Source organism: Paramisgurnus dabryanus, chromosome 9 (assembly GCF_030506205.2).
Source record: "Paramisgurnus dabryanus chromosome 9, PD_genome_1.1, whole genome shotgun sequence".
NCBI lineage: Eukaryota > Metazoa > Chordata > Actinopteri > Cypriniformes > Cobitidae > Paramisgurnus > Paramisgurnus dabryanus.
Window position 1 is genome coordinate 16,301,149 of NC_133345.1, and position 16,953 is coordinate 16,318,101.

The following is a 16,953-nucleotide window of genomic DNA, read 5'->3' on the forward strand; positions in this document are numbered from 1 at the left end:
GGCAACTTCTTCCTGGGTCAAACATTCATTGTAGGCCTGGCTGTTTTGAAAAGCACATAGCGAGTGTGCACTCTCTCCTCATCTTTTAGTAATTTGATAAATAATTTTATAATTTCATGCAAGGACTTAAGACGTGTCACCAGTGTTACTACAGTTTATAGTAAGGGGAAAGGAAATTTTATTAATATAATTTTTCAAATTGCATGATTAAGTGATTTATTTACAATTTAAGAAGTGTGGTTTGAGCTACTGTGGCCGCAATCTTAGATATGCCATTGTGTCTGCAGATTTGTCACTGGTGTTATCGTCACTGGTGTTACTGTTGCTGCTTTCGTAAGTAAGCATTATAAGGATATCATCATTCAATTTTGATCACTCAACCTCAATTATTTCTAATGTTACAACAAAAAACACAATGGTAGAAAGAGAAAAAGTTTCACACAATAGAACTTTAAGCATGCCTGTTTAAAGTAAATTATTACTAATCAAGACAATTTCTTAATATTACATTAACTTTTTCTGTCTTTGATTATGTATGCAAATTAAACAGTCAAAATACATTCTGGGAAGCCTGAATTGTCATCTAAAATATAGGTAACATCAGTGACAAAAAAAGCAGCACAAGCTTTTTTTATGTAATGTAGTAAAAATATAAAAATATTAAGCTGTCATTTAAGCTGATTTATAACATTAAGAGGTTAACTATTATCTGACTATAAGTTTTGGTATAAAAAAAGAATTCCATTTTTAAAAAGTTGTCTGTTCAAAAAGCCACCATTTTCATAGAATGACCCGTATACATCAACAAGTTGAAACGCAATGCCAATAACCTTACCCTTATAAAATATGCCAATGATATGAAATTGGTCTCATGTCAAAAGAGTACATTGACAGTATTATTTGTTCGCTTGAGAGTAGTTTTTTGCATCTTAATATTGAAAAGAGCTATGTCTGAGAAATCAATCGAAAAAAGTAGGTACTAATTCTAAATATAAACAAATTGTCATAAAAGAAAAAACTGTAGAGCAGGTCTCGAATTTTAAATACTTGGGTGCATTTATTGATGAGAAACTTAATTTCGAAAGTAATGAGTACATTATCATCACTTATTACACGGCTCTCTGGAATGCTTGATTCTGATTGGTCAGTTGAGGCATTTGCAGGTTCGTTCTTTTCGAATAATAACCGCTCCAAAATAATAACGCATAGCCGGACTACTTCCACGAGTAAAATCGCTCCGCGCCAATAAAGATCAATAAAGATTACTGTCTGTTTGGCGCCATCTTGTGACAAACACTCGACAACCACGACAAGACACAGAGAGCTTACTGAGACTGAACTTGACAAAATAGAGCATGACAGCGAAGCCAACACACAAAAAAATACAGAATGGGCATTAAAACTTCTCAAAGACTGGTTAAAGAGAAAAAAATGGAGACAGACAAGTATGAAGCAGAGGATCTTAATAAGGTATTACGATCATTTTATGCATCTGTGCAAAGTTTCGCGGAAGGATAAAAATGTTAATTTAAAACAAATATGCCAATAAAATGTTTCAAATTCATATTCATGTCCAGTTTTTTTTCTTATGTGGCAAGTAGCCGTGTAATAAGCGGGATAATGTAGAGGCAGCCGGTAGTTATTGGGAAATAAGCCCCTTCAGTGTGATACAAGACCCTCCGCTTCGCGTCGGGTCCTGATCACACTGTCGGGGCTTATTTCCCAATAACTACCGGCTGCCTCTACATTATCCCTTACAAAACTACTTGGCCACTAAACTCTGAATCAGACTTTCTAGCCTTGTCTATGATTAAAACACAGGTTAAAATCTGTTTATCTATGCAGGAAGGTAATGTATGGAAGAATTTGAAGCTTACATCATAACCAATGTTGCGGATTCCTTTTCTTGGTCTTTCTCTCATGACCAGAAGATCCATCTCTGTTCCTCCAGGACTGGGACTGTTTAGAGACTGTCTGCTGCGATGTGAAGGCTGCCTCACCTGCGAGTCTCTGTAACCATGATCATCACACACAATTTATTACAGGAGTAGAAAAATCTTTAATTATATATATTGAAAAAATATGCAGTTAATGGCTGTGTGTGTGTACCTGGTAATAATAACGTTGTGGGGAACAATTGTCCCCACAAAGATAGGAATACCAGTATTTTTGTGACCTTGTGGGGACATTTTGAGATCCTCATGACGATACAAGCTTATAATTATGTTTCTTGAAAATGTGAAGTAGGAGAACGGTTTCTGTGATGTATAGACATGCCTGGAGTATAGTAGCAAGATATTGTACAGCATTTCACTCCCTTCTTAGAGTAACATACAAAACTGAGACATTCCTTTTTGAGGGAACTCAAGACTGTGCCTTTACGTTGACGCTGTAGGGAAGTGTATACCCACTATGAAAAGGTTTTCAACCTTTTTTGCTCCGAGGTCTACTTATTGTCCACAACAATATTTAAAGCCCCACCTACAATTTCTACAAAAAATAAAAAGATACAGAATACTAAGAATGGACCCATGTCCAAGCTTCAAAACCTTGAATGTGTGTGGAAAGGCCCTGGCAAAACAAACTTCTTGCAAAGATGCAACCTTCAATAGAACCTTAGAAGAAGCTATAGGCTATTCCATGTGGATTGCACCCTGACACTTAAAGGTAAAGACATATTATGTAATGACATCCCTGATCCAGTTTTGCATACACAAGCAAATTAACAATTGATGAAAAAAATGTGACTGGCCCAAGCGGTCCATGTACTTTATAGGAGCCCAGAATGGACACAATAGAGAAAGGCTATTACTAACATAGCCTGCACTGTCTGCACCATGGCATTTCAGACTACCCCAGGGTACTAGGTGAGTTGAAAAGAACCAGAGCGGACAGTGAATTGACATGACAAAGGTAAACAGGTCAACTTTTGTTGTCCCAACCGCAGCCAGATCTACTTCATCACCTGGTAGTGAAGTCACCATTGCCCTGGCCTTATCCCCTGTCTTGACATGACGTCTGCTTCCACAATCAGAATGATCTGGAATATAAGCTGTTCTCGGGGTTTGCTGTGTCAACCTGACTAGAGGATGCGAATGCAAGATGCCCTTGTGATTTATGTGTGACACTACCAGCACATGGTTGCCCTACAGTTTTGGAAGAAGGTATTTTAACACTAGAAAGATCCACCATCATAACCTGCCACTGCACAAACTTTGTCAACCAGTCATCATTTGTAAAGGAAAATATAAAACTGTTGGCTATAAAGTGATTTATTTATGCATTTTAATGTAATTTAGAGTGCATTCAAACATTCCCTGGAAACCCATGGCATTAGCATTGTAAGGTCCAGCTGAACTACAGCACTTTATAGTCAGGAAAGAAATACTCAGGCCTGGTTCCAGACACAAATCACTAAGGGTGCTTCTGAAATTATGCTAATGGGTGCTCATTAATGGCTCATTTAAATACTATGCATAGACAATGGCTCCAAACCATCACCCATCTGAAAATATTCCCAACAAACCAGATATGGTATTATCTATTGGGAAATGAATGTTATTACCAAAAAACATTAAGGGGTGGTTTCCTAGACAGGATTTAGATTAAGTAGTTTTAACAAACAAACCTTACAAAAAACAATACTGGTGTGCATCTTGAGACAAAACAACAGCACTGATATGTGTTAAGATGTGTCAGTACAAAGTGATTTGAAATAAAAGCAGCAAAAAGCATACGTTTTAGTCTGGGACTACAACAAGCCCTGTCTGGGAAACCACTCCTACTGTATGTATCTTTGCAACATATGAGAAACATATGAGAAAGAAACAAAACAAAAATGAACAATAGTGCTAGTGAGTTTATCTAGGATCAAACCTATGACCTCTGCACATAAGAACACTGCTACAGGAACACTATGTAATAGAAATATTATATTAATAATAACTCAGCAGACAGGAGCAAGCTTAGACATGCTAAACACCTTCAATCACCACCGTAGAACTGGGCCTTCTCGTTTCTGAGGAAATAATAATCGTTGTGATGTTGAGATTTTATAAAAATACAAAGGGCCCCATCATACAACCGGCGCAATTGAGCACAATGCACGATGCAAGTGTCTTTTGATAGTTTTAACCCGGCGTAATTATAATTTTCACGTTTAGCGCCACGTTGTTTAAATAGCAAATGCATTTGCGCCCATTTTTGCGCCAATGGGCATTCTGATCTAAAAACGAGGTGTGTTCAGGCGCATTGTTGGTGCGTTGCTATTTTGAGGCAACTAAAATAGACTACACCATTGACCAACTAAAACCTTGTCTGAAGTCAATAGTGTTTTTGTTATTTAATGAGCGCATTAGTAGTATGCGCCTAAACGGGACAACAACACGGGTTTGCTGATCACACACATGGATGCGCAGCAGCACAAAAAAGCTTAAAAATATGAAAAATTAAAGCATTAAAATGTAAAAGATTATTATTGAGTCTCTTGGACATAAATGAGGACCGAATATGAGACGTTAGAAGGCACAATGAGCTGCTTCACCTGCAGCCTGGTAAGTAAATAAATGCTTTGCTTTAAACAAATGCATCTGCTTTTTTTAAATGCTACCCCACGGATTTACTGTATATAACAGTACTGTTTTCATCAACGATAACGAAATGATTTCGTTGACGCACCTATTTTTTATGATGCTAACGCGATGATGACTAGCTAAAAATGTCTCTTAGGTGACGAAAACATGACGAGACGCGTTCGAGTTTTGGTTGACGAGACGAGACAGAACGAAAGTCTGACGTTCACAATGCATGTCATTTCTGCATATTTTGCGTGAAATCTGTTTGTTTTTAGCTAAAAAGTATCAGCAATGCTGCCGATTCCTATCCTTGTTCTGGGTCAACACAGTCTCACTCACGCCCACCACCCGCCATGCCGCGCACATGCACCAGATTTCAAACAACAACAACAATCGGCTGTGGCGAGTTCGAAGGACTGTAGCTGTGAAGCCAATAAACGAAAACGACAAGATGATTTATGGACATTCTTTCAGTATAATCCATCAGACAGAAAAACGGATTGCATATTGGAAGACGACGGTAAATGTGGCCACAAACTAGGTGGGAAGAATACCACCAACCTCAAGCGGCACCTGAAGGCTCATCACGCTAATATTTTTTTAAAGGTAACTAACAAGTCACGCTGTTAACATATCATCTACATTAAATTTTACTCGACATTTGGCTTGTGACACATTTCATGGTAAGCTTAAGGTTTTACATGTATCTACTTGTCGAACCTAAGCCCATTTCCATACTTTTTGTGGTGTATTTAAATAACAAGGCAAGGTACGCGTTTCTCAACTTTATAAGTGAGGTCTCAGCGTAACACACAAATCAACATGAGGGTTTATCAGGCTCAACTTTTTTGTTATGACATGCGCAGAAGGCACAACGACTAAAACAATGGCAAGACCTCAGGGACAACACCACACTTTTTAACCTAAATTAATTTGTTAAAAAATATTTTTTTTACTAAAATGGACTTAAACGTGACTTAAACCTTTTTGCGTTTTCATCGACTAAAACTTGACTAAAACCTTTTTGTGTTTTCGTCGACTAAAACTTGACTAAAACTATCAAATTTAAAAGTGACTAAAATGTGACTAAAACTAAAAGCCCAATACTAATTACGAAAATAGGAACAACCCTTTTAGGTCATGCGCTTGGCGCATAAATACACTTGCCTACCACTCTGACTTTAATTAGTGCCAGGTAAATAATACATAGGGTGCTTATTTACACCCAAACCCCGACTAACTAGCTGTTAAATTTTTTTGATTATTAAAACCAAATTAATGCCAGTTTTTGGTACGAACATGACAACATTGTCAGGATCACCATCTTCAGATATCACCATGGAAACAAACCTTTTTAAGTGTGATACAACATTATAAAGAAGGGTCTCTTGCAGAACACATAGGTCTGCATCAGTTGAAATTAGGGAGAAAGCAGACCAAATTAATGTGAATTTTTGCATTTATGAAACAACTGCATTTATGAGACTCTTACAGGCACGCTTGAGTGACATTTTGGGACACAACAAACAGCAGCGCAAAAACAGGATCAGCCCACTGGTAGCCGGAGGAAGATCACGCTTCCATTACATGACTGCTAAGCTGGTTGAAGGTCTGAATGGTGCTAAAACTGTAAGGGACAGCAATGAGATGTTTGAAAGCATGGAAACACAGTTACAAGAAGCTGACCTAGTCTCACGTACCAGACTTTATACTGATGGTCTGGGAACCATGGCCGCTTTGAATGGCCAAGGACTGCCCAAGAGGCCATACACGTAAAGCAATCATGTTTAGCTCAATTTTAGATGGCTTATTAAAGCTGATAAAATCAGTGACAACATTGCTGCTTGATACTGGTAATGACTGGTACTACTTATACTGGGTAGCAGCACTTTTGACACCCCTGCTGGAGTGATGTCAAATCTGTCAGGGAAAATAAAAGTGTAGCTTATGTTCTGATAACATTGTGAGGCACTTCCTCAAAGTCTGTCCCATGAGCTTCTACTGAAACAACTTTTATAAAGCCTTGTCTAATCAAGTCATCGTGTTTGCTACAAGGGCATCAAGACAAGTCTATGAGGTCAGACTGCAAGTTTAATCGAATAGTTATATCAAAGATGAAAGTAATTGCTCAAAATGATATTAACAGCATGCGGCAAATGTCTCCAGGTTTGACAAGACGCCAATGATAGATCCAGAAGTCGTCAAATATTTAAAGTGAAATTAAACTTTAAAGACAAGCCATTTAGATGAGCTATTGAGATAGAGGCAGTACTGGATATCTGATCCACAATTATCTGTGACAGTCTTTAGTTTCTAGCACAAAAAAATGATCAGACATTTCTGAGCACACAGTATTTCTATCATCCAGGCTAATAACTGTTAACAGCCAAGCTGACTGCATATTGATGATACTGATGGTTCCCAAATGTTTCTAGATTTGAGAAAACCAGGCAAACAGTCTAAATGAAAAATCATGAGATACATTTTTATCTTCTAAGATTTTGATTCGGCAAACTATCTTGTTGAAAAAGTTATGAAACATTAACATTTTTATCTACAAGCCAGTTTTATGTCTTTAGGTCAAGACTTTTACAATCATAAAAATAACATTAAACAATAAATTCAGTGAGGTGCATCTTCACATTTGACTGTATATAAAAGTACCATGGTATTACCATTTAATTCTATCAATGTACCATGGTACCGCCACAGTGTTTTGTAGGGTGCAGTGGCGGCCTGGGACTTCTTTTTAGAGGGCGCACGATGTGAAGCTCGTCAAAACATGTATTTTAGCCCATCATGGGTGTGGCTCGTCATGTCAAAATATGTGCTTGGCGGGTCATGTAAACTTATGTGCATCACCCGTCATGTCAAAATAAGTGCCTGCTTCACACGTGTCAAGGGGGTTTATGATAAAAGAGTTTGACAGACACTCACTGAATCTCATGTGTAATTAGAGTTTAGTGTTAAGTTTGTGTCTTTTATCATAAACTCTTTTGAGGCATATGCAGCAGGCATGTATTTTAACATGACGCATGATGCACATAGGTTCACATGATGCACTGAACACATATTTTGACATGATGAGCCATACACACAACAGTATTTTGCGCTATTAAGGGTGCATGATTATCACAATCTCAGTTTACAACCTTATTTTTGTAAAATGTGATGATATCGTTCTTTGAAATACTGTACTGTAAGTGATACCTGGTTTGATCTTTTGATGTGGCAGCTAATGACGTCTCTTACCTTTTGTGATGCTTGACATATGTGGATCCCCTGTCGTCCTCCAGTTCTGGAGCTATGTTTTGAGGATGCGGAGGCGGGTCGTGGTTATATTTGTGTTGCTGGCTCAACTCTTTGCTGCTGCTGCTTCTCGCCCCAGAAGAAGGGAAGTCATAGTAACCTTTCTTCTTTGCCTTCAGCCTCAGCTTATTCCTGTAGTGCTCAATGTCTGATTTCTGTTTCAGAGCCAAATTCACCTGCAAACACAAGAACATGGACTGGCCAATCACCTACTAAAAACATCATTGCGTATATTACAAAAATATGCCTGAAATTAATTTCCCATAGGACAACTGAAATACTCTAAGAAAAACTGTGTCAGGTCTCTTTGAAGCCCAAATCTGGCTAAGCAAGAGTATTGAAGAAGACCTAAAGAGATGGCATGCTTTTGTTAAAGGGACAATAAGTAGGATTTACCCCCATCTAGTGGTGAAATTGTATTTTGCATTCGAACGAGCAGTGCTCTCTAGCGCCTCGCCTTTCCAAATGCGTGTTGCAACTACCGTAGCCGTTATGTAAACACTGATCTCCTTGTTAGTTTCAGCTGGTTCACGTGTTCTGAATGAAAACGCGTTGTGAAAACACGTTGGTAGGCTAGTGCTTTTTGTCCCTCTCTGCTATTATAGTTTATCAATATGGCGGAATGACATGGAAGCCTCCTTGGACTTACCCGTTCAATGTAAATAAGAGAAGAAATTTTAAGCTTACAAAGAAAAGTCAGATCACTGGCAGAGGCATTTGACACCAACGAGGACATATTTATGAATAAAGACATTGATTTTGATTAATAAAACACTACTAACAGTCCCTTTAAGTATATAGACTACAAACATGTCTTGCACGAGAATGTAAAAGGAATAATTAACCTAATAAAAATGAGCCCAAATTAGATTTGTAATGGCATCTATCAAAAATGGCATCACGCTGGTAAGACGCAAGATGATCACCCGTGACTGGGTGTTTCGCTGAGAAGCATATGATGACTAGCCAGACTCGTGAGAACCAAGGATTGTCTTATGTACCGATGTGGAGTTGGCGTGCCTTCATTTTAAATCTTGATATGTTAACATGAATTCAAATGCAACGTAAATGTGTTCAGCTGAAGAAAGAAATTAATTTACATTTAGGATGAAGTTGTGTAAATTATGGGCTAATTTACATTTTTTGTGCATTATTTTTATTTATTTATTTATTTATTTTTAGTCTTGAAGGCAAGACACACCTTCATAGCTTATTATAGCCAAGACTAAACCAAAACTAATGTCAGTTTAGGGCATAAGTGTCCTAATTCAGTGCTTCTGGAGTCAATCAAAATAAATCTTTCAAAGACGTGACTAACCTATAAAATATTAGCGAATCCATAAATTAGTGAATCTCCCTAAAAAGCACATGGTACCTTGAAAAAATGACTGTCTTGTGATGGACCAATAAACCAACCTGCACCTTGATGCACGAAAATAATTTCAAGCTGTTCTAGACAGTGCTTGCCACATGCATCTGATGGTCAGTGAATATACAGAAGTATGGTACGCTAGGTAAGGTCTAGTACAGTTGTTTCTTACCTCTCCATTGAATGTGGCAGAGTCCTGACTTCGGTCGGATGATGCAGGGTGTGAGTAAGTGGGCTGAGCTGTGATTGGTTTTATGGAAATTAGCTGAAGTGATCCAGAGGAACTATCATAATTATCTAGGAGATACACAAACAAACATCATCAGTAAAACTCCAAAGGCTAAATCTGTTTCAACCAGAACAATTTTGAAATTCAAAAATTCACTGGCATGCATTTTTTTTTTTACTTGTGCAGAGGATGAATTAATGCCCATAGTTGTTGTTTCTTATTTTAAGGGATAGTTCACATAAAAAGATAAGTCTGTCATCATTTACTCACCCTTCTGTTGAGTTTCTTTATTGTGTTGAACACAAAAGAAGCTAATTTGATAAATGATGGAAAGCGCATAGTTGACAGGACCCATCGACTTCCATAGTAGTAAACACACATACAATGGAAGTCAATGGGTCCAGTCAACTGTGTGCTTACCATCATTTATCAAAATATCTTCTTTTGTGTTTAACAGAATAAAGAAACTCATACAGGTTTAAGACAACATACAGTATAAGGGTGAGTAAATGATGACAGTATTTTCATTTTGGGGTGAACTATCCTTTTTTTAAATAACCACCAGAGAAATGTCTGTGGTAACTGTGATATAAGCAGGATGACCCGATCCTTTGAATTATTTGAAAATAATGCACACCCTCGGTGTAAAGCATTACCAACTTGGGTGTCCACTATTTTCGAATAATTTGACGGCTGTAATATAAAATTAGTTCACATCAACAGTGTGATCCCAGGTGAAAAAGTAGTACACTTCCATAGTGTACTTAATAGTGCTTTATTTTCGCACATTAATTTTCTACTTAATATAATAAAAATTCATCTTTATTACTTCTTAAGATAAAGAATTATTTTAGTGTACTTCACTGTGCTATTTTGGTATGGAAGCCCGTTTCCGCCATGTTGTAATTTTTTTTAAATAAAATTCTGACTTTATTTCTCAGAATTCTTACTTTACATCTCAGAATTCTTACTTACATCTCAGAATTCTGACTTTAAATCTCAGAATTCTGAGATATAAAGTCAGAATTTTATTTAATTTTTTTACAACATGGCGGAAACAGGCTTCCATAAATTTTGAGACACCATGAATATGAACTGAAGCACTTTTAACATACTATCTCTATTGAAAAATGTCTTTAGTTAACACTTGTATTAAACTTGAACTCAACTTTTGTACAAAGTGGTACCTAAATAAATTTTTTAAATACATTTTAAGCACATTTTAGTTCATATTTATGGTGTCTCAAAATAGCACAGTGAAGTACACTAAGATGATCTTAAGAACATCTTGAGAAGTACTAAAAAATAATTTTTAGTATATTAAGTACAAAATTAGTGTGCGAAAGTATAGCACTTTAAGTACATTATGGAAGTGTACTACTTTTTCACCTAGGATGTATTGCAAACATACAAAGTGCACACAGTTAGGGACATTTCATCTAGATTTATCCATGGGATTGCCTGTACAGTTCTTATATTATGAATCTGAAGCAATGCTGCATTGTTACATAACTTTCTCTAACCGTGAATTAAGGATTTTTGTGCATCCTCTTTATTAAACCTTAATGATAATTTACACCTGACAAAGTACATTTTTAGACTGAAGAAAAATTATCCCCACAGATTGAAGGTCAAACGTAACATGTGCCAACTGGCCTTGAGCATATGGCAGCATATGGGTTATGTTGTTATTACGATGGAGGTGTATGGTGTTTATCTGTGTGTGCATGTTGTGCTGAGGGATCCAACACTGGTGAGGGTCTATGAGTGATCCAGGTGTAAGTGTACTGCCAATTTATATGACCTTGGATAAAAAGGTTATAAGCTGAATTGTGCCTGTAAATGCACCTGTGTGCTTCTTTCAGAATGTGCATGTATGTTGCCACAGGGACAGGCAAAATAATGTCAGAAGGGTCTATCTCATATATGAACTCCATTATTTTTTTTGGACCTTTTGTAAAATCTGTTGTAAATCCCTTTACTGTGCAGAAAGTAGCACCCAAATGTACCATTACACTGCACCCCACCACACTATTCATAACATAAATTCTTCCTTCCTAACAAAATTTCACACTACACCCCAACACAACCTCACAGTGCACCCCAACATAACATCACAGGGCACCCAACACAACATCACACTGCACCCCCAACACAAACTTACCATCCACCCCAACATAACCTCACAGGGCACCCCAACACAACATCACACTGCACTCCAACACAACAACGCACTGCACCCCCAGAACATCATCACACTGCACCCAAACACAAACTCACAGGTCATCCTAACACAAACTCACAGTGCACCCCAACAAAACCTCACATTGCAGCCCCAACGCATCACATCATCACACTGCACCCCAGCACAAACTCACAGGGCATCCCAACACAACATCACACTGCACTCCAAAACAACAGGACACTGCACCCCAACACATTATGACACTGCACTCCAACACAAACTCACAGGGCACCATAATACATCATCACACTGCACTCCAACACAACAACACACTGCACCCCAACACAGCACCAAACTGCACTTCAACACAACAATACAGTGCACCCCAACCCAAAATTACACTGCACTACAACACACTGCACTTCAACACAAACTCACAGTGCACCCCAACATAACCTCACAACACACTGCACTACAACACAACAACACACTGCACTACAACACACTGCGCCCCAACCCCAAAATAGCCTCACTGTGCACCCCAACACAACATCACACTGCACTACAACACAACATCACACTGCACTACAACACAACAACACAATGCACTCCAGTACAGTAGGGTGGTCATTAGAAAATTAAGATTGATTTCTTTTAAGACATACACATTGTAGTTTCATTCTTACCTTGAAATGTAACGGTTGCTTTTCTGAAATAGAACCCAAAATATTAAACCTTGATGACGTATGTGGTCGACCAACGCGACTTCTGGAGAATGCACCCGAAATCCTGTTCGGCACGAGTCCGGCGGAACTGGCACGAATGGCCACCCTATTAACAGGGCACCCCAACACATCATCACACTGCACTCCCACACAACAATGCACTGCACCCCAACACATCTTCACACTGCACAACAACACACTGCACTACAACACAACATTACACTGCACTCCAACAGACCCTCAACAGGGCACCCCAACACAACATCGCACTGCACACCCCACACAACAATGCACTGGCACTGCACCCCAACACATCATCACATTGCACTACAACACACTGCACTACAACACAACATTACACTGTGGTCCAACAGAACAACACACAACACCCCAACCCCGAAATAGCCTCACCGTGCACCCCAACACAACATCACACTGCATTACAACACAAACTCACACTGCACCCCAAACACAACAAAAACACACTGCACCCCAAAACAAACTCAGACTGCACTCAAACACAACATTACACTGCATTTCAACAAAACAACACACTGCACCCCAACACAACCTCACAGTGCACATCACAACCTCACATTACACTTCAACACAGTCACACTGCACCCCAAAACAACCTGTCACTGCATACCAAACAAACACTGAACTGTGAACTGTCACACTACACCTCAACACACAAACTGAACCCAAACACAATCATTTAGTGTGCATATGTTAAGGCGTAAGTCAAACAAACCCCATAGATGCTTGACAATTCTGCACAACTCTTAACTTCAAGTGATAGTGACTATTGTTTAAACAATTCTGTACATTTCATATCTAAATGTAATTTAATCATAAAGTGCTGGCAGTTGTGTTTTGTTCTGATAAATACAAGACACCAGTTAAATATAATTGGTAAATGTTTTGAATATTTAGACGTGTCTTTTCAAAAAAGTTTGTCAATATATCACCTAAAATTGTACTGTACATTGCACCTAAATTTACACCTAACAGTTAGCTTGAATTTTTTTGCACTTTCAAATATTCAGTCTGCACAATGGCCTTTTCTTTTCTTAAAACATTAGGTCACCGTTGCAAGATTTTCCAGCACAGCTGTCTGTTTGTGTCCTGACAGCAGAAGTGTGAAAGTGCTTCTCTCACCATTACTCTTTCTCGTCTCCTCCTTTGTGAGTTTCTGCTGCGCTGTGGCTTTTTGCACAATCGAGCCCTTGCCTGAAACTTCCTTCACTGATTCGCCGCTGATGACAGAGCCATCCTCACTCGGCAACCTACTGCAAGTAACCATAGCAACAAGGAGCAGCGGTGAGTCGGTGCGTGTGAAAAGATGATTATGTCATTTTCTTTGTCTGTTCTTTTATCACACAAAGAAACTCTGTGCTATGCTATGATTGTAGCTCTGAAGTCAATTACTAATCTGTATCTATAAAATGAAAACAGAGCACAGTGCTCACGCTTCATGCATGCCATCCCAAAATAATTGCACCTTTTGTGGCAGGCAAATGTAGGGTGTTGTATTGTTGGGAGGAGGTGGTAACACTTGACCCTGTGCTATCAAGCTACTGGGGTGTAGGCCTGGCAAACTCGATTCCTTTTAAGGATCCGGGTTATTGTGAGTCACTCACTAAAGTGATCCGGGTTGTGTGATTCACTTGAGTCATTTGAGTCAGTATTGCTAAATTGCCAAGGAAACTCAGTACAGACCCACTTGTAACCGGCTGATCCACGCGACTCGAGATTCTCAGAGACGGAAACATTGCAGACTCGCAGACCATGGACATGAGACTCGCTCTACAGATCCCACTAACCGGCTGATTCGCGTGGATCAGCCGGAGCCGGTTAGTGGATCTATAGAGCGACTGAAGTCTCCTCAAAAGCAAATCCATAACAAAAGCCTTTCAATTCTGAAATAACATGCTTATAGGTTTTAGGTTTTGGTGTGAATGGTCGACCATTTAAAAAAGAAGCCTAATAACAATAGCATAATAATATAGAGAAAATATAGAAAAGAACTGTCCTGCTTATGTAGCCCCCAGAGTCGGAGAGACAGTTCGCGCAGATCAGCCGGTTACGGATCAGCCGGCGGATCAGCTGGTTACGGATCAGTCGGTTACGGATCAGCCGGTTACGAGTTGAGAGACTCTCGAGTCAGAGCAGATTCGCATGTCTCTCGAGTCCGCATTGTTTCTAGCCTGGTTAGCCAGACCTACATCAAGATGTAAGGTCTGGCAACTCTTCACACAAACGGCTCAATGCAAGGGGCGGGATATAAGGTTGTCCCTCAAAATGCATCTGCACGCAATAGGATAGCGCTATGACGGATCAGAGCAACGAAGAAGGTGACGTAGTTACCGTAACCAGTCGGCAAAACTCCAAACACATCTTTCTTGCTTAAAAAGGACTTCAGTAGGGTTTATTTGCTCTTCTCTCAAAGAAAAACATAAGTCTAAGTCCTCCAGAGTCGCGGCCAAAGCCGCTTCAAAAGATAGCTGTTCGCCAGCAGCAGCAGCAGCCATTCTCTGTTTTCAAGTAGGAACCGTTGCAGCTCTGTCGTCATCATGTTAAGCCCGCCCCACAGACGCTACACACGATGTGATTGGCCTGACCAAATTTTGGTTTTTGGACCGGTAAAGTGTATTGTGAGTGCCTAGACTAATGGTGCGTTCCAGGCAGGTTTTTAAACCCGTAAGTTACGACTTCAAAACCACGACTCACGACCCTATGCGTTCCAGGCAGCCTGTAACTCGTGTTTTCACAACCTTCTACCGGTGAAAGTGCTCTGGAACGGCAGTCAAACCCGTGACTTCCCACCCGTGAACTCGTACTAGATCGATGTACTCCCAGTTCAAAGTCGTGAGTCGTGGTTTTGAAGTCGTGAGTTACGGGTTACAGGTTGCCTGGAACGCAGCATAAACCCTGGCAGCAAATATATTTTGCGGCCGCTAGGGTGCGTCTAGATTTCTAGGCTACATTGTTTCCGGCTCTGAGTGAGAATCTCGGGTCAGTTCGCGGCTCGCGCGGATCCACAGGTCTCTCGAGTTTGCAATGTTTCCGGCTCTGAGTGAGAATCTCGGGTCAATTCGCGGCTCGCACGGATCCGCAGGTCTCTTGAGTTTGCAATGTTTCCGGCTCTGAGTGAGAATCTCGGGTCAGTTCTCGTGCAGATCAGCCGGTTACGAGTGGATCTGTAGTGCGAGCGAAGTCTCATCAATAATGTTGAAAGAGGTTTGTGTGTGTGGTGGCGCTGTTTATGGTTTTACATTGAATTGTAGTAGGACTCAACTGATCCGGGTTAATGACACTAGAGACTCGCGACTCATGAGTTAATTTAAAGATCCGGGTTAAAGATCCGAGTGAGTCGCGACTCGAACAGGTCTACTGGGGTGCAAATAGCTGTGTTGTGTTTGTGTCCTTGATACATGTACTGCTGTGAGCATCTATGCTGGTTCTGTGATCTAAGTAAAACTTTAAGGTATTTTAGGCATTTTGAAAAGCATCAGAACACATTTCAGAATCTCAGTACAGAAGTCTCTTTATCTCTTTCTGTCTCATTTGAATATCCCAAAAAATCTAATTCCCCAAGCTGGTTCAGATCATATCCTCAGTGGCATGTGTTTCATGAGTTACAAAGTGGAGCCTTTGTGAGAAGATGATGAAAAAATGTCATCTACAATTCTCAAGTACAGTATCTCAGTACCTTAGAGATACAGTAAATGGTTTCAGATCCAATAATTTCAGCAAGATCCATCTTGTATCAATCTATACTCTTCCTTCATGTATTAAGGCTATATTATGCTAATCTAACCATTTGAAAATCATAACAAAGAGACTGTTAAGATTCTTAGACATTGATTCCATCAAAATTCAACCTTAGAGTAACAACAAACATAAAAGTGTGAAAAAATTACCTTTTTCTCATCTCACTGGTTAAGATCTTCTTGGATGCAGACCCATCCTGACGTATGACTTTATCTAAGGACAGTGAGGCATCTCGAATGGGATGGGGCAGAACCTTGGTCTCCTGGGTAACTGTGAGGGTCTTCTCCTCACCACCCTGCTGACCCAGGTGTTGCTTGGCATAGTCAAACCCCTGAACAGGCTACACAATGCACAAATATAACCATATATGATTAAAAACAAAAAGAGTATTCTTAGAACATAAAATACAGTCCATTTACCCCGTACGAAAATTAACCATGGTTTTATTGTGGTAAAATTATAGTAACCATGTTTTTGGTGTATTGATAACTATAAGCAAAACCATGGTTTTACTGCACTAACCATGGTTTAACTATGATTTTGGAAAACCATGATTGTCAAAACCATGGTTATTTCGTGGTTACCATGGTTTTACTACAGTAATGATGGTTCTTTGGTTTTAACTGTAGTAAAACCATGGTTAATTTTCATAAGGGTAGGACAGACATGAGAAAGTGTTTGCGGTTTACATGCTTTATTTTACAGGGATCCTTTTTGACCAAATTCATGTGGATGTATAATGACAGATCCGCTCTGATGCTGTGCTCACAGACATCAGATTCATC

At 39.3% G+C, this 16,953-nt stretch overlaps 1 protein-coding gene across 3 annotated transcripts in view; it reads right to left on the bottom strand.

The window, feature by feature from the left end:
• Positions 1–16,953, bottom strand: part of kiaa1549lb (KIAA1549-like b) — a 131,136-nt gene that overhangs the window by 21,743 nt on the left and 92,440 nt on the right. For all 3 annotated transcript variants that reach the window (XM_073815719.1, XM_065269990.2, XM_065269991.2), the window contains 5 exons: positions 16,318–16,508; positions 13,553–13,683; positions 9,425–9,549; positions 7,827–8,059; positions 1,878–2,010 (listed from right to left, as the gene is read on the bottom strand). In XM_073815719.1, coding sequence (XP_073671820.1) covers positions 1,878–2,010; positions 7,827–8,059; positions 9,425–9,549; positions 13,553–13,683; positions 16,318–16,508 — 813 coding nt within the window. The remainder of the gene's footprint in view (positions 1–1,877; positions 2,011–7,826; positions 8,060–9,424; positions 9,550–13,552; positions 13,684–16,317; positions 16,509–16,953) is intronic.